At 46.8% G+C, this 26,209-nt stretch overlaps 1 protein-coding gene across 11 annotated transcripts in view; it reads left to right on the top strand.

The window, feature by feature from the left end:
• The window catches only part of CASK (calcium/calmodulin dependent serine protein kinase), a 431,912-nt gene that overhangs the window by 379,289 nt on the left and 26,414 nt on the right, over positions 1-26,209 (top strand). For all 11 annotated transcript variants that reach the window (XM_075335532.1, XM_075335528.1, XM_075335526.1 and 8 more), the window contains 2 exons: positions 3,436-3,632; positions 21,636-21,751. In XM_075335532.1, the coding sequence (XP_075191647.1) occupies positions 3,436-3,632; positions 21,636-21,751 (313 nt within the window). The remainder of the gene's footprint in view (positions 1-3,435; positions 3,633-21,635; positions 21,752-26,209) is intronic.

Raw genomic sequence — 26,209 nt, 5'->3', positions numbered from 1 at the left:
TGCCCCCATCTTGCTATGTGCCCCCATCTTGCTATGTGCCCCCATCTTGCTATGTGCCCCCATCTTGCTATGTGCCCCCATCTTGCTATGTGCCCCCATCTTGCTATGTGCCCCCATCTTGCTATGTGCCCCCATCTTGCTATGTGCCCCCATCTTGCTATGTGCCCCCATCTTGCTATGTGCCCCCATCTTGCTATGTGCCCCCATCTTGCTATGTGCCCCCATCTTGCTATGTGCCCCCATCTTGCTATGTGCCCCCATCTTGCTATGTGCCCCCATCTTGCTATGTGCCCCCATCTTGCTATGTGCCCCCATCTTGCTATGTGCCCCCATCTTGCTATGTGCCCCCATCTTGCTATGTGCCCCCATCTTGCTATGTACCCCCATCTTGCTATGTACCCCCATCCTGCTATATACCCCCATCCTGCTATATGGCCTGCATCCTGTGGCACAGAAAATAAATAAACGTTTATACTCCCCTTTCCTCACTCCAGCAGCATTGCTCATCTTCCTGTCAGTGCCGGCAGCAGCGCTGCTGATCTGTGTGGAGCCGGTCACCGTTCCCTGCAGCATCGCGATGACCTTCTGTCTGCCGGCCCGCTGATGTGTGTGGAGAGCGGTGCGCACAGGGATGACTTCATTGCTGTGCACACAGCTCCAAACACATCAGTGGGCCGGCAAACAGGAGGACATCACGATGCTGCAGGGAACGGTGAGTATACCGTACTTATTCACTACCCTCCGTGCTGATGATGATGCGTGGGGAGCAGTGAATATAGCCACACATGATCACTCCAGGCTGTAATTGCCAGGGGTGATCACGCGGGCCAGCTGTTTATTATGTGCACATCCCCCTCCCATCATCCCGCCCACCTGTCAGTGCCGGCTTCAGCGCTGAGAGATGATGGGCGGGAGCATGGGCGTGCATATGAAATGAGGGGGCCCACATAGTCACGGCAGGTACTGCTACAGCCTGCTCGTGCCGCCAATGACCTGCTCCACCGCAGCACCCTCATTCCCCGCAGCCATGCCCTACATGCAGACTATAAGACGCGCCCCCCACTTTCCCCCAACATTTGGGGGAAAAAAGTGCGTCTTAGGCTACATGCGTTTTATGCTGCGTTTTTTGGTGCAGTTTTGTTGTCAGAACTTTGACATTTGACTTCCCAGCAAAGTCTATGAGAAGTCAGATTTGCTATGCGCACTTTGCAGTTTATTTGTCAGCGTTTTATTTGTCAAAAGTTTGTGACAAAAAAATGCAGCGTGTTCATTCTTCCTGCGTTTTTGTCAACATTTGTGGCAAAAACGCATGTTGTGAAAAACGCACCGAAAACGCACCTACAATTACAAGCATTTTTTGTGACATTTCCAGGCGCCCTCTGACAACGTGCAGTTTTGGCTGCAGTTTGTGAACACAAAAAGATGCAGCGTGCACCTGTAGCCTTAGGCTACATGCGCACGCTGCTTTTTTTGCTGCTTTTTTGGCTGCAGTTTTGTCAGTAGGACTTTCAGCATAGTCTATGAGAAGTCAGATTTGTCATGCGCACATTGCAGTTTATTTGTCAGCGTTTTTTTTGTCAAAAGTTTGTGACAAAAAAAATGCAGCATGTTCATTCTTCCTGCGTTTTTGTCAACATTTGTCACCCATTGAAATCAATGAGGGCATCAAAAACGCAGGAAGAATGCATGCTAATCAAAAGTGGTGCATTTTACCTGCCTTTTACCCGCGTTTTTGGTACCAAAAACGCAGGTGATTTGTCAGGAAGTGAGGTCAGGCAAGTGGTCCCGTCCCGTCCTCCACGTGTTCCCCGAAGTACCGCGGTCCCCAGGGGAGATGATGTGGAGGACGGGACGATCAGCAGCGGCGGCAGCGAGAGGGAAAAATCAATGTTTTCAGCTGCCAATGTCCATCCCCCTCTCGCTGCCGCCGCCGCTGATAGTCCCGTCCTCCACATCATCTCCCCTGTGCGTGCATGCTGGGGACAGCGGTACTTCGGGGAACACGTGGAGGATGGGACTATCAGCGGCAGCGAGAGGGGGATGGACATTGGCAGCTGAAAACATTGATTTTTCCCTCTCACTGCCGCCGCCGCTGATAGTCCCGTCCTTCACGTGTTCCCCGAAGTACCGCTGTCCACAGCGTGCACACACAGGGGAGATGATGGACCCCTCTCACTGCCACCGCCACCGCTGATAGTCCCGTCCTCCACGCTCCTGTCAGCTCCACGCAGTAGCGCGATCAGCTGAGCTGTCACTGAGGTTACTCGCGGCCACCGCTGGATTCAGCTGATCGCGCGGCTCTCTTGAGTTGCTGCGTGGAGCTGACAGGAGCGGCGGTGTCTGCTGCTTCTCCGGTCACCTCCATGCAGCAGAGCTGGAAGCGACGCTGGACCATCCTGGATTACGCCGGACATGGAGGGCTTTGTCGGGGTTAATAAATTGGTAATGAGTGAATTTGTTAGTGTTTTTTATTTCTCATAAAGGATTTTTCGGGTGTGTGTGTTTATTTACTGTAATTTACAGATTAATCATGGAAGGTATCTCGGGGAGACGTCTGACATGATTAATCTAGGACTTATTGGCAGCTATGGGCTTCCAATAACTCCTTATTACCCCGATTTGCCAACGCACCAGGGCAAATCGGGAAGAGCCGGGTACAGTCCCAGAACAGCCGCATCTAATGGATGCGGCCATTCTGGGCGGCTGCTGACTGATATTGTTAGGCTGGGGGGCTCCCCATAATGTGGAGCTCCCCATCCTGAGAATACCAGCCTTCAGCCGTTATGGCTTTATCTGGCTGGCATTAAAATTGGGGGGGACCGCACGCCAGTTTTTTTTAATTATTTATTTATAATTTTTTTTTTTTTTTTTCAATTCAACAAGCTTTATGGGCTTGTTTGAACTGAAAAATACATGAAACAATTGTTGACAAAACTGCAGCCAAAAACGCACCAAAAAAGCACCTACATTTTTTGTGACATTTCCAGGCTCTCTCTGACAAGGTGCAGTTTTGGCTGCAGTTTGTGAACACGAAAAAGAAGCAGCGTGCGCATGTAGCCTTATAGTCCGAAAAATAGTGTGTGTGTGTGTGTGTGTGTGTGATGTCACAGTTGCAGGGTGTTTTTTCACCATTGCACTCCACTTTTGAAATGTTTTTTTTTTTTATCACACTATATGGTAAAAGTTACTGGTGTCATAATTTTTAATTTTTTTTATAATTAGAATATAAGTACACGGTATTCATATTTGTCAGTGGTAATCATGTCCATTCTTCTTGCATGCTTTGCACTGCAATTGCTTCATCTTTGTGTGAGCTAGTAACCATTTCTTGTCGGGTCATTTATAAGTTTTTTTCCTTTTTTTTCATATGGTCTCTATTAATGCTGCAATATTTATTTCTTTAGCTATAAAGTATACTTATATATTGTCTTGTAGATATACGTAAGAGCACAATTTGAATATGATCCAGCAAAGGACGACCTCATACCCTGTAAAGAAGCTGGCATCAGGTTTAGAGTTGGAGACATTATTCAAATTATTAGTAAAGATGACCACAACTGGTGGCAAGGCAAACTGGAAAATGCAAAGAATGGTACTGCCGGTCTTATTCCTTCTCCTGAGCTACAAGAGTGGTAAGTCATAACTTCAGTAAGAGTGGAGCTATACTTCTTATTGAAATACTATGAAATGTAGTGTCCACTAATAAAAGAAATATAAAGCTGACAACTAAGTTGCATGTTTGATTTTCTACTTTCACACATCAGTTTTTTGGCATCAGGCACAATCCGGCGTGTGCCTGATGCAACGGATCCGGCGCAGAATATGCAAAAACGGATGCGATGGATCCTTTTCTCTGACGCCTCATTGAGGGACACTGGACCATGGGTGTTATGCTGCCTATCCATAGGAGGACACTAAGTAGATGCAAAAGCATAGCTCCTCCTCTGCAGTATACACCCCCTGGCCAGGCCAGGCCAGGCAACCTCAGTTTTAGCTTAGTGTCTGTAGGAGGCACTTCCTTTCAAGGTTTATTTTTTGAGGGCGACTGTTTCCTTTTAGGACCGATCTCCCACTACCATCAATGGGGGGAACGTGGAGTGTCGCCTCCACGTACCCCCTCCTGCGACGCTGGATCCTGGGCTGGACGACGGGTTCCACAGACACCGATTTTCCAAAGCCCAGGGTAGAGGCCTGTGCCCCTATAGCCCAATTCCTCAGCCCCTCTTTGCAGGCTCTGAGTTGAATATGGCACCAATTCCTCAGCCCCTCTTTGCAGGCTCTGAGTTGAATATGGCACCGGTGTGACCGGACACAGCAAGCTGACAATGCTATTTTCACTGCCTGGACTGAAGCACTGTTTTAAGGGGAGATCCCCCCTGACTGGTTTCCCAGACAAAGGGAGAAAAGACGCTGCAGGGAAGGCTCCCAGGACATTTACAGTATTTATTATGAGAAAGTCCCTTGCTGATTGCACGGAGGAGAGCCCCAATGATCCTGAACACACAGTGTTAACTTTTCTCTAGCTTGCTGGCTGGAGGAGGGGGGGAGTCACTCCTGTTTGCAGAAAGTCCTGCAGATAATTTCCCGGTGGCAGGGGAAGGGCCCTCTACATATCCCATCTAGTTCCCCCGTACAAACGGCCGCTGGACCCATGGGACTTCAATCTCGTTCTGGATGGTCTCCAGAGGTCCCCCTTTGAACCTCTCAAGGAATCCTCCCTTGCTTTTCTGTCCTGGAAGGTAACGTTCCTGGTGGCAATTACGTCCATCAGACGGGTTTCGGAGCTAGTAGCACTCTTTTGCCGTGAGCCTTTTCTGATTTTTCACCAGGACAAGGTGGTTCTGCGCCCTCTTCTGGATTTCCTTCCAAAGGTTCTTACCCCGTTTCATTTGAACGAGGACATTGTTCTGCCTTCCTTTTGTCCACACTCAGTTCATAGGGTGGAAAGGTCTCTGCATTTGTTAGACCTCGTCAGAGCTCTCAGATATTACATATCCAGGACAGCCCCCTTTAGGAAAACGGACTCTTTGTTCTTCATTCCTGAGGGGCCTAAGAAGGGACAGGCAGCTTCAAAGGCAGCTCTGGCTCGCTGGATTCGCTCTGCGATCCAGGAAGTCTACCGCTTGCAACTCAAGCCCATTCCTAGTGGGCTGCGGGCTCATTCCACGCGAGCAGTTGGCGCTTCGTGGGCCATTCGGCATCAGGCTTCAGTGAAACAGGTGTGTAAGGCTGCGACCTGGGCTAGCCTAAATACGTTTTCAAAGCATTACAGAGTCCATACCCAGGTTTCAACTGAGGCAAATCTGGGTAGGAAAATTCTGCAAACGGCAGTAGAGCACCTCTCTCAGTAGGCGCTCCAGGCTGTCTGGGACTGGTTCCTAGTCCTTGGGTTGTGTTGTCTTCTTTTATGTTTACCACCCATGGACTGTTTTAGGGCGTCCCATGGTCCTGTGTCCAACAATGAGGCATCAGAGAAAAACGGATTTTTGTGTACTCACCGTAAAATCTTTTTCTCTTAGCCATCATTGGGGGACACAGCACCCACCCTGTTGCCCTGTTGGGCCTTGGTTCTCTCAGTACCTTATTTGGTTATGACTCTTTTTTTCTCATGTTCCTCTGTTGAGAAGTTTTTACTGTTTTTTTTTCTTCTACTGCTTGTATACTAAAACTGAGGTTGCCTGGCCCAGCCAGGGGGGTGTATACTGCAGAGGAGGAGCTATGCTTTTGCCTCTACTTATGCTGCCTCTCCAGAGGAGGACACTAACACCCATGGTCCTGTGTCCCCCAATGATGGCTAAGAGAAAACGATTTTACAGAGAGTGCACAAAAATCCGTTTTTTGGTTTTTGTTTTGTTTTTTTTACGGATCCGGTGCATCAGTTTCTGCATACGTTTTTTCTGGATCCGGTTTTTACAATACATTGGAGCATGCTCAGTTTAACCCCTTCACGACCATGGACGGATATATCCGTCATGGAGCGTGTCCTGTTAAGCCCCGCCCCCTGCCACGGGCAGGCGGCGGTCGGCACACATCAGCTGTTTTCAACAGCTGACGTGTGCCTGCATGTTGCGATTGGAGTCGCTTCCACTCGCAACATTTAACCCCTTAAATCTCACTGCCAAAGTCTGGCAGCGAGATCTATATGCGCGCGGCCATGATTTTTACTTACCGCCGCCCCCACTGGAAGTCACGTGAGTGATCACGTGACTTTCGGTGGTTGCCATCGTAGCACAGGGTCATGTGATGACGCCTGCAGCTATGAAGTTTCACTTTCGTTTTCCCTCGGCTGAGAGCAGAGAGAAACAGGAAGTGACTGAATCTGCTGTTTACAGCTGTATAGCTGTGATCAGCAGATAGATAAGAGCGATCGGATTGCTGATCGCTATAGCCCCCTAGGGGGACTAGTAAAATAAAAAAAAATTAAGTTTTAAAAAAAAAACTAAAAGTTCAAATCACTTCCCTTTTTGTTTTTATGTTGCAAGTAACCTTTGCCAAGTGTTAAATATAGTAGAAATACGCCAGCTGAGAGAATTTTTGTACCAAAACATGGTGTATTTGGTAGAAGTCTGGATTCTTTAGGTTGGTGACTAGTAGGGATATTCTTGAGACCATGTTCACACAACTGTGGAAGATTATGCTTTCAGGTTATTGTCTACTACTAGACGACGCCTGCTTAATCCATTCTGGACCAAAATAAAAACAATGGATGCGCTAAACTCACAGTGGCGCTATTCCAGACGAGTCTGCCCTGCTATTCCCAGGGGATAACGTGTAGTTATTCAGACTGCAGCCAATGAATGGCCACTGATTAGCTGCAGCCTTCACTAATTCGTAAGTGCAGACGTCCTGACGCAATATTAATGAGCTGCAGCCACTCATTTGCTGCAGCCTGGACGTGATGGTAGTGTCACATCACTCTCCGGAAACATGAACCACCATCGCAGACTTGCATACACTTCTTTTTTTTTTTTTTTTTTATTTTAACTGGTTACCTGAATTAAGTAACAATTGTCCAGTTGTGGACAACCCCCTTTACGTGTAAAACAAATGGCATATGAATGGCTTCCATATGCATTCAATGTTTTTCTCTATTCCAAACACTTTAGTCAAGTGGCAAATTCTAACCAGAATTGGATATGGACAGCAGTTTTTCTTCAGTGATCTGTCATCTGACAACCCGTGTGGGAAGTCATTTTCTGCTCTATTTTATACATCTCTGCATTTACCGTATATACCTACATGCACACTTTGTATCAATCTCTGATTTGTATCAATCCCTATAATTGTTTTTAACAAAGGTAAATGTCTCCCTTGAGTGACCGCTCTGGTCCAGTAACTTCATCTCTCTGGTCAGCTTATCCTGTTACTGTGACACATTGCTGTCAGTGCTTGTACTGAAGTCTACACTGTTTTCACTAGAAGTTTAACGGTTATGACTATATTTGCCTATAGAGAGGTAGAGCACCGTTATTAGGAGAACTGCAGTGGGGGCTGGAGATTAATAACTGGTCAGGGAAGGGAAGGTGCACAGCTAACTACAGTATAGAAATCATTGGACTGGTGAGAGGTGGCTGGGATCTCAGAAGTTAACACCTCAGCTTGGAATGTAACTCTGGTGCTCGATCTCCTTGGAAATGAGCAGGACACTCTATAAGATAAAAGCTCTTACAGAAGGAGAATAACCGCATATAGATAAAGCAAGTGAATCGCAAGGATGTTTATTCTCATGTTGTGTAACTAAAGCAATATAATAAAATCAGTACCCCTTTAACTCTGTTAATTCTTAAGGAGCACTTTTCACGAGAATAAGCATGTTAAACTGACCACATCATAGAATAGTGGCTGTAGTCTTAATTTTTTAGTTTCCCTCTCCATTTCAGAGATATTAGCTTGTAAAATTTAGATTAAAAGCAGTGATGGGTGAGCACTAAATGCTTGTTACTCAATTTGAGCTGGCCAGAGGCTCAGACAAGCTCGACTCTAGTAACATGCATTATGGGAAGTCAATGATTGGCTTGTTTGGGTCTCCGCCCATATACAGTGAGCCATAAATAGCATTTTCAGCAGTAGGGAGGGCGGGGGTGGTTTTTTTTGTTTTTTTTTGTCACACTACGTCCGAGAACTTTGTTTTATTCCCTTGCGAGAACCATTCAGAGACTGCGAATGGTTTTCCCTGGGGTGCATGCACACATCATGCAGTGAAGACAGTCTGTGCATTGTGGTTATTTGAATATCAGAGCACCCGCGATACTCTGCCATACCGCCCCTCCTACTGCTGTGCAACCAAGGCTGAAGGTGTTGGTAATTTGCTCCCTTTACTTTGTAATGGCACACAGTTGTACAGTGAGATCAATGAGGAGATCAGACTGTCATTCCATATCTCACACAGGAGAAACTCTGTTCTAAGGTATTTTGGGGTTTGTTCTTATTTCCCCTGTGTGTTGACTCTGGCTTATGATTGGTCAACCTCATGCAGGGGGAAGTACACACCCCCAGAGAAGAATCTCTGGGAACACCCCCTGGGTCTTAAAGGACCAACCACCAGGATTTTCATATCACCTAAAGCCAGTGCTATACTAGCACGATCGTGCTGATTCTATACATACCTTTAGTTGTGATATTGGATGTATACTTTGTGAAATATAGGAAAGTCAAGTTTGTGAAATACACTGTTATTTATTGATAGATGCTGCAGAATATCTAATAGGTGGGTCGGGTTTTGTTAGTTATTCCTGCCCCTGAATAACTAGCAAAACCTGCCCCACCTACAGTGCCTTGCAAAAGGATTCACCCCCCCCATGAATTTTTCAACTTTCTCTCACATTTCAGGCTTCAAAAATAAAGATAAAAATTTGAATGTTATGGTGAAAAATCAACAACAAGTGGGACACAATTGTGAAGGTGAACGAAATGTATTGCTTATTTTAAACTTTTTTTAAAAAATAACTGAAAATTGTGGCGTGCAATATTATTCGTCCACTTTAAGTTAATACTTTGTAGCGCCCTTTTGGTGCAATTACAGCTGCAAGTCGCTTGGGGTATGTCTCTATCAGTTTTGCACATCGAGAGACTGAAATTCTTGCCCATTCTTCCTTTGCAAATAGCTCGAGCTGAGTGAGGTTGGATGGAGAGCTTTTGTGAACAGCAGTTTTCAGCTCTTTCCACAGATTCTCTATTGGATTCAGGTCTGGACTTTGACTTGGCCATTCCAACATCTGGATACGTTTATTTGTGAACCATTCCATTGTAGATTTTGCTTTATGTTTGGGATCATTGTCTTGTTGGATGACAAATCTCAGTCCCAGTCTCTGATCTTTTGCCGATTCCAACAGGTTTTTTCAAGAATGGTCCTGTATTTGGCTCAATCTATCTTCCCATCAATTTTAACCATCTTCCCTGTCTCTGCTGAAGAAAAGCAGGCCCAAACCATGATGCTGCCACCACCATGTTTGACAGTGGAGATGGTGTCTTCAGGGTTATTAGCTGTATTGCTTTTATGCCAAACATATCGTTCGGCATTGTGACCAAGTAGTTCGATTTTGGTTTCATCTGACTAGAGCACCTTCTTCCACATGTTTGGTGTGTCTCCCAGGTGACTGGTGGCAACCTTTTTAAATGACACTTTTTATGGATATCTTTGAGAAATGGCTTTCTCCTTGCCACTCTTCCATAAAGGCCAGATTTGTGTAGTGTACGACTGATTGTTGTCCTATGGACAGACTCTCCCTCCTCAGCTGTAGATCTCTGCAGTTCATCCAGAGTGATCATGGCCTCTTGGCTGCATCTCTGATCAGTCTTCTCCTTGTTTGAGATGAAAGTTTGGATGGACGACCAGGTCTTGGTAGATTTGCAGTGGTATGATACTCCCATTTCAATATGATCGCTTGCATAGTCCTCCTTGGGATGTTTAAAGTTTTGGAAATCTTTTTGTAACCAAATCTGGCTTTAAACTTCTCCACAACAATATCATGGATCTGCCTGTTGTGTTCCTTGGTCTTCATGATAGTCTGTCTCAGTGTTCTGTTTGAGGCACAGAGAGCATCACAGAGCAGGTGCATTTATACAGAGACTTGATTACACACAGGTGGCTTATATTTATCATCATCAGCCATTTAGGACAACAATGGATCATTCAGAGATCCTCAATGAACTTCTGGAGTGCGTTTGCTGCACTGAAAGTAAAGGGGAAGAATAATATTGCATGTCCTACTTTGCAGGTATTTTATTTATTTATTTTTTTTTTTAAAAAGTTTAAAATAAGCAATAAATATCGTTCAACTTCACAATTGTGTCTCACTTGTTGATTCTTCACCATAACAATAACATTTTTATCTTTGTGTTTGAAGCCTGAAATGTGGGAAAAGGTTGAAAAATTCAAGGGGCCGAATACTTTTGCAATGCACTGTAGTAGATATTCCGTTGCTCCTCTCATGAAGTAAAAGTGCATTTCACAAACTTGACTTTCCTATATTTCAGAAACTATACATCTGATTTCACAACTAAAGGTATGCTTAGATTCGGCATGATAGCGCCAGTATAGCACTGGCTTTAGTTTATATAGGAAAATCCTGCTGGTTGGTCCTCTTTAACCCCTTCCCGACCATAGACTGAAAGATCCGTCATGGTGCCTTGGGCCTAAAAGACCAAGGACGGATCTTTCCGTCATGGCGGAATCGCGGCACCAGAGCCTTCGGTGATTGCAAGCGGGTAACACAAACCGCAGATTCGGGGAGGATGGGACCTGTACCTGACCTCAGGAGGGGTGGTGCCTCCTCCCCGGACCTACGGAGGCTGTGATTGGTTGAGCGGCGTTCGTCAGCCAATCACAGCCATGGTAATGTTCCAGCCATTTAAAGTGACTGAAACATTGAAATCCAGCCCTGGCCAGTGCAGCTATAGCACTGGCCATTGGCTGGAGCTGGGTGACCTCACTGGATCACCCTCCCCCAGCTCCAGTAGCTCTGATTGGAGAGATCGGCCTTGTGACCGATCTCTCCAATCACAGTGGACCTGTTGCCGGTGACCGCCTCATCAGCTTCACTTGTCGGCCCTGCAGCACGCCAGCACAGTGAGTGTATACAGTGCAATGGCAGGGTGACAAGATCCGGTCCCATGCTGTTATGTGACCGGAGCATGGGACCCGGAAGTTGCCGCGCTGCCATTGCACTGTATGAAACCGGCGAAAAGCCTCCTGATCCGCTGCCCTCCGCGATCTGCCACCTGTCTCCCCAATCTGGTGCCCGCACCCCCACCCCTCGTATCTGCTGCCCGCACCCTCACCCCCACCCCCACACCTCCTGATCCGCCGCCGCCGCCCTCCATCTGCCACAGTGCTACCGCTCCCCCCGATCTGCTGCCCGGCCCCTTTCCCTCGTGATCGGCTGCTCGTCCCCTCACCTCCGTGATGTGCTGCCAGCCCCCTCCACTCGAGATCGGCTGCCCGCTTCCTCCTCCGTTATGTGCTGCCCGGCCCCGCCCCCTCTCCGTTATGTGCTGCCCGGCCCCGCCCCCTCTCCTCCGTTATGTGCTGCGCGCCCCCTCTCCTCCGTTATGTGCTGCGCGCCCCCTCTCCTCCGTTATGTGCTGCGCGCCCCCTCTCCTCCGTTATGTGCTGCGCGCCCCCTCTCCTCAGTTATGTGCTGCGCGCCCCCTCTCCGTTATGTGCTGCCCACCCCCTCCCCTCCGTTATATGCTGCGCGCCCCCTCTCCTCCGTGATGTACTGCTCGCGCCCCCCCACCTCTCACCCCCGTGATCAGCTACCCGCCCCCTCCCCTGTCACCCCCGTGATGTGCGCACCCTCCCCTGTCACCCCCGTGATGTGCGCTCCCTCCCCTGTCACCCCTGTGATCTGTGCTCCCTCCCCTGTCACCCCTGTGATCTGTGCTCCCTCCCGTCACCCCCGTGATCTGTGCTCCCTCCCGTCACCCCCGTGATCTGTGCTCCCTCCCCTGTCACCCCCGTGATCTGTGCTCCCTCCCCTGTCACCCCCGTGATCTGTGCTCCCTCCCGTCACCCCCGTGATCTGTGCTCCCTCCCCTGTCACCCCCGTGATCTGTGCTCCCTCCCCTGTCACCCCTGTGATGTGCGCTCCCTCCCCTGTCACCCCTGTGATGTGCGCTCCCTCCCCTGTCATCCCCGTGATGTGCGCTCCCTCCCCTGTCACCCCCGTGATGTGCGCTCCCTCCCCTGTAACCCCCGTGATGTGCGCTCCCTCCCCTGTAACCCCCGTGATGTGCGCTCCCTCCCCTGTAACCCCCGTGATGTGCGCTCCCTCCCCTGTAACCCCCGTGATGTGCGCTCCCTCCCCTGTCACCCCCGTGATGTGCGCTCCCTCCCCTGTCACCCCCGTGATGTGCGCTCCCTCCCCTGTCACCCCCGTGATGTGCGCTCCCTCCCCTGTCACCCCCGTGATGTGCGCTCCCTCCCCTGTCACCCCCGTGATGTGCGCTCCCTCCCCTGTCACCCCCGTGATGTGCGCTCCCTCCCCTGTCACCCCCGTGATGTGCGCTCCCTCCCCTGTCACCCCCGTGATGTGCCCTCCCTCCCCTGTCACCCCCGTGATGTGCCCTCCCTCCCCTGTCACCCCCGTGATGTGCCCTCCCTCCCCTGTCACCCCCGTGATGTGCCCTCCCTCCCCTGTCACCCCCGTGATGTGCGCTCCCTCCCCTGTCACCCCCGTGATGTGCGCTCCCTCCCCTGTCACCCCCGTGATGTGCGCTCCCTCCCCTGTCACCCCCGTGATGTGCGCTCCCTCCCCTGTCACCCCCGTGATGTGCGCTCCCTCCCCTGTCACCCCCGTGATGTGCGCTCCCTCCCCTGTCACCCCCGTGATGTGCGCTCCCTCCCCTGTCACCCCCGTGATGTGCGCTCCCTCCCCTGTCACCCCCGTGATGTGCGCTCCCTCCCCTGTCACCCCCGTGATGTGCGCTCCCTCCCCTGTCACCCCCGTGATGTGCGCTCCCTCCCCTGTCACCCCCGTGATGTGCGCTCCCTCCCCTGTCACCCCCGTGATGTGCGCTCCCTCCCCTGTCACCCCCGTGATGTGCGCTCCCTCCCCTGTCACCCCCGTGATGTGCGCTCCCTCCCCTGTCACCCCCGTGATGTGCGCTCCCTCCCCTGTCACCCCCGTGATGTGCGCTCCCTCCCCTGTCACCCCCGTGATGTGCGCTCCCTCCCCTGTCACCCCCGTGATGTGCGCTCCCTCCCCTGTCACCCCCGTGATGTGAGCTCCCTCCCCTGTCATCCCCGTGATGTGCGCTCCCTCCCCTGTCACCCCCGTGATGTGCGCTCCCTCCCCTGTCACCCCCGTGATGTGCGCTCCCTCCCCTGTCACCCCCGTGATGTGCGCTCCCTCCCCTGTCACCCCCGTGATGTGCGCTCCCTCCCCTGTCACCCCCGTGATGTGCGCTCCCTCCCCTGTCACCCCCGTGATGTGCGCTCCCTCCCCTGTCACCCCCGTGATGTGCGCTCCCTCCCCTGTCACCCCCGTGATGTGCGCTCCCTCCCCTGTCACCCCCGTGATGTGCGCTCCCTCCCCTGTCACCCCCGTGATGTGAGCTCCCTCCCCTGTCACCCCCGTGATGTGAGCTCCCTCCCCTGTCACCCCCGTGATGTGCGCTCCCTCCCCTGTCACCCCCGTGATGTGCGCTCCCTCCCCTGTCACCCCCGTGATGTGCGCTCCCTCCCCTGTCACCTCCGTGATGTGCGCTCCCTCCCCTGTCACCTCCGTGATGTGCGCTCCCTCCCCTGTCACCTCCGTGATGTGCGCTCCCTCCCCTGTCACCCCCGTGATGTGCGCTCCCTCACCTCTCACCCCCGTGATCTGCTGTCCGCTCTCCCTCACCTCTCACCCCCGTGATCTGCTGTCCGCTCTCCCTCACCTCTCACCCCCGTGATCTGCTGTCCGCTCTCCCTCACCTCTCACCCCCGTGATCTGCTGTCCGCTCTCCCTCACCTCTCACCCCCGTGATCTGCTGTCCGCTCTCCCTCACCTCTCACCCCCGTGATCTGCTGTCCGCTCTCCCTCACCTCTCACCCCCGTGATCTGCTGTCCGCTCTCCCTCACCTCTCACCCCCGTGATCTGCTGTCCGCTCTCCCTCACCTCTCACCCCCGTGATCTGCTGTCCGCTCTCCCTCACCTCTCACCCCCGTGATCTGCTGTCCGCTCTCCCTCACCTCTCACCCCCGTGATCTGCTGTCCGCTCTCCCTCACCTCACCCCTCACCCCCGTGATCTGCTGTCCTGTCTCCCTCACCTCTCACCCCCGTGATCTGCTGTCCTGTCTCCCTCACCTCTCACCCCCGTGATCTGCTGTCCTGTCTCCCTCACCTCTCACCCCCGTGATCTGTGCTCTGCTCACCTGTCTCCCCCGTGATCTGCGCTGCGCTCCCTCTCCCACCTCTCACCCTCCCCGATCTGCTGCCTCCTTCATCTCCTGTGATCCAGCTGCCTAGATCCATCCTGTAGGGTAACTATCCCCAATCTCACCTCCCACTACCCATCCCCCCCTTCCCCCCCCCCCCATCCTCTGCCACTCCTGCATCCACTGCGCCCTCCCCCATCCGCCCCCACCCTATCCCATCCGCCCCCACCCTATCCCATCCGCCCCCACCCTATCCCATCCACCCCCACCCTATCCCAGCCGCCTCCACCCTATCCCAGCCGCCGCCGTCTCACAATCACAGATGCTCCCTTTATATGCCGCTGCCCCCCCATCTGCCGCCCCTTCCCCCCCCATCTGCCGCTGTTCTGATCCATCCTGTAAGTATTGTTCGTGGCTCTTTTCTAACTATCCCCAATCGCATCTCCCACTCCCTCTCCCCCCCCTCCTCCCCCACCTGCTTGCTGCCAAGTGCTGATCAGCTACGTGATTGGCTGATCAGGTACGTAATTGTTGCTCTAGTTTTTGCTTTTTTTGTGCACCCCAAATAAAAAAAAAAAAAAAACTTGAACAATTAGGTACCTGATCAGCAATCGTCCTGCAGTCGTACTCTACTTTGGACAGGGCTTCTTTTTTCCATCCCACCTAGTCCCCCCCCCTTTTTGCAAAACATTCGTGCGTGCGCCCTGTTTTTTTTTTCTATGCCATGGGGGTCTAGTTTCCAAAATGGGGTCACATGTGGGGGAGCTTTATTGTTTCGGCACCTCAGGGGCTCTCCTAACACAACATGGAATACGCTAATTATCCCAGACAATTTTGCGTTTGAATCGTCAAATGACGCTCCTTGCCTTCCGAGCCCTGCTGTGCGCCCAAACATTTGATTTCCACCACATATGAGGTGTCTGTGTACTCAGGAGAAATTGCACAATACATTTTATGGTGAAATTTTCCCTGATACCCTTGTGAAAAAAAAAGCTACCTGGTTGAAGTAACAATTTTGTGGTAAAAAAAAAATTTTTTTTTATTTTCACGGCTCAATTCTATTAACTTTTGTGAAGCCCCCAGAGGCTAAGTGCTCAATAAACATCTAGATAAATTCCATGAGGGGTCTAGTTTGCAAAATGGGGTCACATGTGGGGGAGCTCCACTGTTTCGGCACCTCAGGGGCTCTCCGAACGCAACATGGTGCGGCTAACGATTCCAGCTAATTTTCTGTTCAAAAAAGTCAAATGGCGCTCCTTCCCTTCCGAGTCCTGCCGTGCGCCCAAACAGTGGTTTTTCGCCACATATGAGGTATCTGCGTGCTCAGTAGAAATTGCCCAACAAATGTTGGGGGTTCATTTAATCCTGCTACCCTTGTGAATATGCAATATTTGAGGCTAAATTAACATTTTTGTTGCAAAAAGTAAAATGTTCATTTTTTCCTTCCACATTACTTTACTCACTGTGAAGCACCTGAAGGGTTAATAACCTTCTTGAATGTGGTCTGAGGGGTGCCGTTTTTGGAATGGTGTCACTTTTGGGTGTTTTGTCATGTAGACCTTTCAAAATCGCTTCAAATGTGATGTGGTCCCTAAAAAAAGTGGCTTTGTAAATTTTGTTGTAAAAATGAGAAATTGCTCAAACTTTGAACCCCTATACCTTCCTTTTTAAATTTTTTTTTTTTTCCCAAAATTGTTCTGATGTAAAGTAGACATGTGGGAAATGTTATTTATTAATTATTTTGTGTCATATGTCTCGTTGGTTTTAGAGTATAAAAATTAAAAGTTTGAAAATTACAAAATTTTCGCGAAATTTGTTTTTTTCATAAAGTAACGCAAAAAATATCGGCCTAAATTTACCACTAACATGAAGCCCAATATGTCACGAAAAAACGATCTCAGAATCACCGGGATCCGTTGAAGCGTTCCAGAGTTATAACCTCACAAAGGGACACTGGTCAAAATTGCAAAAAATGTCCTGGTCTTTAGGGTCAAAATAGGCTTGGGGCTGAAGGGGTTAACATAAGTTATCATTTAAACTTTCCAGGCTAATACCTCCACAAAAAACTTTTTTTTTTTGTTCATCTCTTCAGCCAGTATTCCATGATGTGGTCATTGAAACTTGCTCATACTGGTGACACGTCCTCTTTAAAAATAGGCACGTGAGGCTATGTGCACATAGCGCGGAAAAAAACGCACGCTCTGGCAGAGGGGAGAATTGTAAACGTTTTTCGTGCGTTTTTTTCAGGTGCGTTTTTGACCGTATGATCCAGTGACAGTGCCACAGTACATCAGGCACACAGTGCCAGCCTTCCTGCAGAGATGTGAGTGTTGTCCACGGGAGAACGCAGCTGCCCATGCCCACGATTTGAGTTAAGGCTGCTGTGGAGCTTTATGCTACCTGCAGAGAATACTGTTGTCTCCGCAGCATAAATTGACATGCTGAGGCTCGGGAAGCTGCGCCACAGGTCGGTTTATGCTGCGGAGAAGAGAAGCACAGTGGGCACGGGATTTCTAAAATTCCTTCCACTGTGCTTCTACTGCACAACGCAGCGTTATGGACGCAGGGAAAACACTCTGCGCCCATAACGCTGCAAACCCTGACTGTGGGCACACAGCCTAAAATGTGTCAATGGATGTCAAACATATATACAACGTCCCACCCACTGCATATTCTAAGCTGGCGCCCTTTAGTGCCTTTCATGTTGCACTAAAGGGTGCCTAGCCTTGTATTTAGCCCAAAAAAAAAAAATTAAAATAAATGACGTGGGGTCCCCCCTATTTTTGATAGCCAGTCAGGGTAAAGCAGACAGCTGTAGCCTGCAAACCACAGCTGACAGCTTCATCTTGTCTGGTGATCAATTTGGAGGGCTCCCCAAGCTTTTTTTTTTTTTTTGTTTTTTGTTTTTTTTTATTTATAAATAATTAAAAAACAAAAAACGTGGGGTCGCCCCCAAATTAGATCACCAGCCAAGGTGAAGCTGACAGCTGGAGTCTGGTATTCTCAGGATGGGAAGAGCCATGGTTATTGGACTCTTCCTAGCCTAAAAATAGCAGGCCACAGTCGCCCCAGAAGTGGCGCATCCATTAGATGCGCCAATCCTGGCGCTTCGCCTCAACTCAACCCGCGCCCTGGTGCGGTGGCAAACTGGGTAATATATGGGGTTGATACCAGATGTGTAATGTCACCTGGCATCAAGCCCAGCAATTAGTGATGTCACGGCATCTATTTGATACCAGACATAACTAATTGACAGTAATAGCAAAAAAAATTGACAACCAAAAAAAAATGTATTTGAAAAAACACTCCCCAAAAACATATCCCCTCTCACCAATTTATTGAAAAGAAAAAAAATTGGGTCCGCAGTATCCATTTTTGACGTCCCACGTCGCCTCTGGACCTTCTAGAATATGGGGGGCACGCTCAGGGAACGTGTCCCCCATTTTCTAGTAGTGCAGACCCTCCATTTGAGGAGAGTGGGTGCAAAGAATCTGCACCCACTCTCCCCGGGTCACAGCTGCACAGTGCCGAGCAGCAGCAGACAGCGCAGCTCACACTGAACACAGGAAGCTGTCAGCTGCTCGGCACATCTTACCGGCGCGCACTGTGAAGGAGGGGGCCGCGGGGGATCAGCGCTGTGACAGGTACGGGGGTTACCGGGGAACACCGGAGGACACCGGGGGGAATAGGGGGTGACCTGGCAGGGCCTGGGGAGCAGATTTCTGTCGCATGTGTTATTGCACATGCGACAGAAACAGAGGAGTGGATTTTCGGGAGGGGGGGTCGGGGCGGGCACTTTGGCGACACCGGGGGCTTTCCTGAACTTTGCCAGGAAGGGAGGTCAACAGGAAACCTCTTGACCTCACTTGCAGGTAAATGCCTGCGTTCTGTATGCCGACAAAGCCCGCGGACCGCAACAAAAAAGCAGCTCACTGTGGTGTAGCTGCGTTCTGACTCGCATCATTGATTTCAATGGGGGGAGAACGCAGCCACAACGCACAAAAGAAGTGACATGCTGCTTTTCTTTCCGCACCGATTTTTGGCATCCAAAACGCTGCGTTTAGAAACGCAGCGTGTGCACTGATTTTTCGGCTTTCTCATACACTTTGCTGGGAAAGCTGAATGCATGCAATTTGCCACTGAAACGCTGCGGTTCTAAACGCAGCGTTTCCGCGGTAAAAAACGCAACGTGTGCACACAGCCTGAATAGGGGAAATAAATATTTAAATTCCCCTTTCCAATGAAAATTCGAGTCAGCTGAAGTAAGCCCTGCTTTTATTGCGGTGTTTACGATGCCGCTGTGTGGTAAACATTCATGTGTTGGGGCAGATTTACTTTTATGATGATCTAATTGCTGTATTTCCAGCATCTCCTGGGAAACCGGGGAAAACTAATTTTAAGGCACAAAATATACGGTTTGTCCTTTGAAAGCAGCAAGGTAATGGCATTCGTGCAATTTCCATTTAAAGTGCATAGATTGTGAGCGCAGCCTGTGGGCGGACATTGTGATCATTATTTCACGTTGTTTAGCACAGTTAAGCGGATAGGACTGCACTATAAATTGTGACATAAATATCCTGAATCTGCAGCTCTTTATCACTGTACAATGTCTGGCAACACATTAACATGAGTAATATTTTTATAAACTGCTGAAGTATTTTTTGATATAGCACGGCAATCCCGGAGCAATGTTATTGCCAGCTTGCATCAGGGTCCATTCAGTTATAAGTGCAGCATAGTACCTGCTTGGGTTTTCTTTCCCCGGTAGTCATCCATTTCATGCTTTTAGGCCACGTTCACACTTTTTTTTTTTTTTTTTTTTTTGTTTGTTACGTCCATATTTGTGAGGCAGCACTATGAGTGGAGTAATAATAGAAACATGGGCTCCATTGCTGCATTTGTTACCCACGCCTGGTTTTGGCTTACAAATGGTGAGGTAAAAAAACTCCCCAAATACTTAACATGTGAATGTGGCCTTAGGAATACATAAGTGTGGATTTTATGCAGGGGTTTCTAAACTGAAATCCACAGCATTTCTATATCAAATACCTGCAGGATTTACGTTTCCCACTGAAATGAAAGGGCATAATCCACAACTAAAAAAATGCATTTCAGCCACAGAAATTGACTGTGGATTTAAAAGTAACATGTCATGTCCTCCGTGTGTACACTGTGCATGATCAGCGAGCTGCCTATCAGTGTGGGCGGGGTTACACAGGTTAGCTTGACTGCTGTGCACAAAGTTTTTTTTATTGATAATCTCCTGCTGAGAAAACACTGATTGTATTGAAACTTAAGCACACAGCCTAATAATTGTCAAATCCCTGTAATCCGGCTCTCTTGCCCTATATTATGCAGTCACAGCTCAGTGCGCAGCAGCTGTACACAGACTTCGACACTTTGACAGCTGGCTCTACACGGATGCAGCTACCTATGATACAAAAAAAATTGCATCCAACCAATAGACAATTTTTGACTCTTGTGAGTCTGTATTGATTGTGGTTCACAATTATCTTGGTCTTTGCAATGTACTTTTGACCGTGTATTAGATTTGAACAGTAAATTAAATATTTATACATGGGAAACCCCCATCACTTTAGTGCTCAGATTATGCAAAATGTAAAAAAGTCAATTGGAATGATTTAAAAAAAATTTCATTTCTCAATATTGTTACATACTGGGTTTTTTTTCATGGTCACCTCTCAGAATGTCTGAGAAAGTTTCTGGTTTTTGACTTCCCTGCAAAGTCTATGACCATTCTAATTTGCTGTTCGCACATTGCAGTTGTCTGCAGTTTTTTTTGTCAAAACCTCTTGGCAAAAAAAGAACTAGCATGTTCATTCTTTTTGTGTTTTTGTCAACCATTGAAATCAATGAAGCGATGAAAAACACATTGTTCAAAACGCCAGCGTTTTGTATGCGTTGTATTTGCGTATTTGTCACGAAAACGCAGGTCACCCACATTGGGACATCTGGTTCACCCGAGTTCATTCTGATCACGCAGCTCTGTCTGCACTCAAAGCGGGCAGTTGTGCTCTTTTGCCGCTCGCTGTGACAGGACAGGGATGCAGCAGAGCTGAAGCGCCGTGGGACCTAGTGTGGATTACTTTGGACCTGCAGGGGTGTTTGAGGGGGTAATAAAGTGGTGAAAGAGGGTGTTCTTTGTATTTTATTTGGTGTTTATTTACTTTTACTTACAGATAAGTGATGGGGCGGAGTCTCATAGACGACTGCCATCACTAATCTAGTACTTAGTGGCAGCTGTTGGCTGCCATTAGCTCCTTATTATCCCAATTGCCATGGCATCTTATGGATGCGCCACTTCTGGGGCGGCTGCAGCCTTCGATTGTTAGGCTGGAAATTTCCCAAATAACGATGGGCCTTCCCACCCTAATAGTATTAGCCACCAGTTGTCTACTGCACCTTGGCTGGTTTTAGAAAAATTAAGGGACCCCAAGTCCTTTTTTTTTTTTTTTTTTTTTTTTTTTTTTTTTTTTAAATAAATGAAATAAAGTGGAATCCCCTCTATTTTTCATATCCAGCCAAGATACAGCACACCACTGAGGGGCTATCCCTCTGGCAAGCTATTCTGATATTTCTTTCTATCTGTTCTTTCTTATCTATTCTATATGTTCATTCTATCTATTCCTATTTTTATTAATTTTTTTCTATCTATCAATTATCCTATCATATATTTTTTTTTTTCTCCTTCAAAAAATGCATGAACAAAAAGGTGGCAAAATCATGGCAAAAATACACCATCATCACAAGCATTTCTTCTTTTTTGTTTTGTTTTTGTTACATTTCCAAGCTCTCTGTGACAAGGTGCAGTTTGGGTGCAGTTAAAACTGCAGTGTGTGTATATAGCCTAAGGACTAGTACTCTAGAAGTGGCTTCTTTCCATCAGCACTGGGCATGTTAGATGAATGTTCTGAGAGGATATGGAAACACCAGGGGGCGCCATAGCAAGTAACACGCACATAACAGCAATAGCTGCACATCTACAAGTAATTGAAAACATGATACGTTTTGCATCTAACAGAAGTAAATTAATGATGGGACAACCTCTTTTCCTTGCTGAGTAAAGCCAAGCTTAATAAAATGTGTTCCCATTGTTGTAATTAATTAGAAATTGTATTTATAATCTTTTTGAGTCCAAGAAATATAAATATAACATTCTATCTATGCATGGTGGTTTTAAGATGTATTATATGACCAGGTAGGCTGCTTTATTTTTGCTTGAGATTAACCTCTTCTGTTGTCTTGTTTAGGCGTGTTGCCTGCATTGCAATGGAGAAGACAAAGCAGGAGCAGCAGGCCAGCTGTACTTGGTTTGGCAAGAAAAAAAAGCAGTATAAAGACAAGTATCTGGCAAAGCACAACGCAGGTATGAACTGTCAGTGCAACGTATAGAACGTGCAGAGCGCAGAATGTTTATTGCCGGTCATTATATTCTAAGTGACTCTGCTGACTGATCTGAAGCCGAGGGGTGTTCTTTTTTTTTTTTTTTTTTTTTTTTCTTCTTTTTTCTTTGTTCTACAGACTAAGGCCTTATTCAAACCTACGCTTTCTTTTCGCATACATGAAAAGCTGGTCAATTTTCATCAGTGTGGTAGATCAGATATTTCTCTTAGTCACTGTCCATTCTTAACATCAGAGCTGGAGGTTTTCCAGCTTCTTCTATGATATAGTAGGTGATAATATTGGCATCGTAGTGCTGTTTTTCAATGAGCCATAGACTTAAATATGTGAGCTTGATCCATGACGCCGCAGAAAAAGATGCAAAATTGGGAATTATTTTCTTTTTTGGGGGTGGACATTCAGTTTGTAAGAAAAGCACGGACAGGTGAACAGCCCTCTACACTACATATAAATGTTCTATCTATAAAAAAAAGAATAAAACACGTGCCTGAAACACGAATATTTGAATGAGGTCGAATGAAGGATTCACTGCTACTAATTTCAGATTACAGCTTTTTTTTGACCAAAATGGGCTCTTACTGCTGATGATCATAATTTTTTAAAGAAGTTGTCTGGCATTAAGCAATTTTTGGCCTAACAATATATGGCCCACCAACCCTGTATGGAGCTTCTGACACCGCTCCTGCACATCACTTATATAATGCAACCGTCACAGTATATGTCAGCTGATTGGTGGGGGATTCCCATGCTCTTGTAGATTACGTATATTCATATTTATAACCTCTCCACCTATCGTTAGGATAGCTAATCACTATGTGATCAGCTAACCTTTTCTCCAGCAGTTGGAGAATGGAAGGAATGCACAGGGTGGAAAATATCAGCCCAATACATTGGTAGGTCATCAATTGTTCACCCTCAGACAACCCCTTTTAAAAAAAAGATTCCCAACAGCAGTGTTTGCGCATATCTAGAGAATGTGCTATAACTGTCTGATTGATGTGGGTCACACTTCAATACACTTGGCTGTTTCAGTAGTTCTACAAAAAAAACAGAGAAAGCGGCACACATGGACAGCCACGTCTCCACTTATTCTCCCAGATGCAGCACTCGTCACACCAGGGCATTTGGGGAACCTTCTTTGCTCTTACAGGCGTGGATGCCACATATATCAGAAATAGTAGGTCCAAGTGTAGGCGGCCATAGTTCCCGGCAGTGCAAGTCCTGTTTACGAAGGATGATGCACTTCTGAGAACGATTTGGATATTCAGCATAAAAAATAAGATAATTGTGAAGAGTGCTTTTAATCGTGCTTGGTAGCTATGATCTTATCGTGTAAATGTCCCTTTTTTTAGTGAATGTCCCTTTTTAAGAGAAATCTATTCATCTTTAGCACTTTCCTTGTCTCAAATGTATTTGAGTGTCACTGGAATCTTTTTATGAATATTGATCTAGTTAAAATAATACCATTGGTAATCCCTTAAACATAACTTCTTGAGGCATTATAGCTGATCTTTCACCTTCATATGCTGGCCTGTGTGCGTCCAGCAAGTGCCATTTGTCTACTACAAGCGTTGATAGAATGCAATGGACATATAGTTTGAGTCCAATGTATTCACGAGAAGACTACTCCTTCTTCTGTCCCTACAGTGACTAGGTAAACACAGCAGCGTGTTAAAACCTGAAGAGCGCTCAAGAATACATCGGACTCCAACCATATACAGTAATACCTTGACTTAAGAGTGAACCAAATTACTAATACTTCAAGATATGACCTGTCGCTGTGTATCTTTTTTGCTTCATGATGTGAGCAGAAATATGAAGTGTGAGCAGCTTACACTCGCTCTCCCTCCGGTACCCTGCAGCACAGTGTCCTCATCTCATGCAATCAACTGATCAGCGTGTGGGAGCGCGTCAGCTGATCAGCGTGAAAGTTGCGCTCTCACATACTGGTCAGCTGGGTGCATGAGATGTGAACACAGCGCTGTGAGGGACCTGAGGGAGTGGAGTATAATTTTTTTTTTTTTTTAATTAAGTGTGCAACGTGATGGGGGCATCATATGTACCAGGATGAGGGGATCATATATACCAGCATGGGGACAATATACCAGGTTAGGGGATCACAAATACAGCACCAGGATGGGGGGCCATAAGTAGGGGCTAACACAGATTACTAGCTTTTCAATACATTTTAATAGAGAAATTTATTTTGTCATAAGCACAAATTGAGTTAAAAGCGTTGTCACAGAACAAATTAATCTCTTAAGTCAAGGTATTACTGTATTCCTTCAGCACTTACAGCAGCCAAGCGTCACTCTTTTGGGGGGTGGTAGCATTTTGAATAATAGGAGGGCAGACCTGTTGCTGTAATATGGAGCAGCATATGAAGCGGACTGATCTGATTTAATGTGATAGAGATTGGCTTATCTCCTCTTTCATTATCCTCATTTTAAATGTCATTTAGGTTAAGTTTCCATGATGAATATTTGTGGTGTTTTTCCACAGTAAGGCTTTGTTCAAATGTTGCTTTTTTTTTTTACACAAATGAAAAGCTGATTTCCATAGTGTCAACAATAGCTATGAGATTTTAAAAATCTCATCCACTCTGTTTTGTTTAGTTTTTCTTGACTGAATTGGAAAGTTGCGGTTTTTTTTTTGTTTTTTTTTTAAGCGTTTTTGTGAATAAAGCTAACTTTATTAAACCTACTGTACACAAAGTACACATGTAATCCACACCTAAGAGATGTTGCAAAAAAGTGACCAAAATGCTGAAAACTGGCATTTTGAATGCAGGGTTTTTACTACTAAGAAATTAGTTTTTGGCTGCAGAAAATATGCAGCAGAAACGGTGTCTCAAAATAGCCTTACAGTCCTAGCAAATTGATTGGTATTTATAAAAATCTCGTGCCTGGTGAGATTTTTTTTTTTTTGCTTTTTAATTGCTGCGTAATCTGGCCTATGGTGCATTTTTTTGAAATCTGCAACTTGTAAATTTCTTTTGCATAGTTTCCTCATAGACTTTGGTGAGGAAAATCTGCAGGTAAAAAAATACATGAAAAAAAACCTCATGTAATATGCACATGACGTATCAATAGTTTTCTAAAATATGTGACTGGAAGTCTCCAAAACAAAGCCATTTTAATTAAAGCATAACATCCCAACACATAGACAAACCGCTGTAAACTGGAAAAGAAACTAACCTACTCAAAAACACAATACATAACCCAACCTAAATTTGCCATTCTTCAAGAAAATGACGTATTTCTCCCAGAAAATGATTGCAACTACACATGTTTATTTCCGTTGTTTGTATTGGAACAATAATTTCATACAAAAACTCCAAAAATAGTAAATTTTTTGCATTGTGTGTCTTGTCTTGTGTGTTTGTGTGTGCCACACTAGGCACGGAGACCAAAAAGAAGGGAAAAGAACTATCTAAGGACTTGAGAACCAAAATTGTAGAAAAATATCAATCTCAATCAGTAAATAAGTTTTGCAACCTATGGCACTGTAGCTAATCTCCCTGGGTATGGACGGAAGAGAAAAATTGATGAAATGTTGTAACTCAGGATAGTCCAGATAGTGGATACGCAGCCCCAATTAGGTTTCAAAGACATTCAAGCTGTTCTTCAGGCTCAGGGTGCATCAGTGTCGGCACAACCTATCCGCCAACGTTTGAATGAAATGAAAAGCTATGACAGGAGACCCGGGATGATCCCAATGCTTACAGAGAGACATTAAAAAGCTAGATCTCAGTTTGCCCAAATGTGCCTGAGAAATCAAAAATTCTCTTATTGTGGACAGATGAGTCCAAGATGGAGCTTTTTGGAAAAGCACATCATTCTTCTGTTTAGCAAAAATAGAATGAGACCTACAAAGAAAACACAATACCTACTGTCAAATATGGTGGAAAATCAAAGATGTTTTGCTGCCTTTGGAACTGGGTGCCTTGACAGTTTACAAGGCATCCTGAAATCTGATTTTTGTACTGCCCAGTGTCAGAAAGCTGGGTTTCCATCCAAGTTGATGGGTTTTCCAGCAGGACAATGACTCCAATCATGGAGTTCTGAAGTGGCCAGCAATTAGTCTGTATTTAAATTTCGTTGAACACCTATGGAGAGACTTAAAATTGCTGTTGGGAGAAAGCACCCTTCAAATATGAGAGACCTGGAGCAGTTTGCAAAAGAGTGGTCCAAAATTCCAGGTGACAGGTGTAAAGCTTGTTGATGGTTATAGAAAGTGATTTATTGCAGTTATTTCTTTCCAAAGTGTGTGCAACCAAATATTAAGTTGAGGGTGCCAACAATTTTCAATTTTGTGTTTAGTTTTTTAGTGCTGCTCAAATACACACAAAGGAAATAAATGTGTATATCAAAACATGAAATTGTAACCGTTCTCTGGGAGAAATACTCAATTTACTTGAATA

Source organism: Anomaloglossus baeobatrachus, chromosome 2, assembly GCF_048569485.1.
Source record: "Anomaloglossus baeobatrachus isolate aAnoBae1 chromosome 2, aAnoBae1.hap1, whole genome shotgun sequence".
Taxonomy (NCBI): domain Eukaryota; kingdom Metazoa; phylum Chordata; class Amphibia; order Anura; family Aromobatidae; genus Anomaloglossus; species Anomaloglossus baeobatrachus.
Note: the sequence above shows the minus strand (reverse complement) of the source record. Positions and strands in the feature narration are given on the sequence as shown.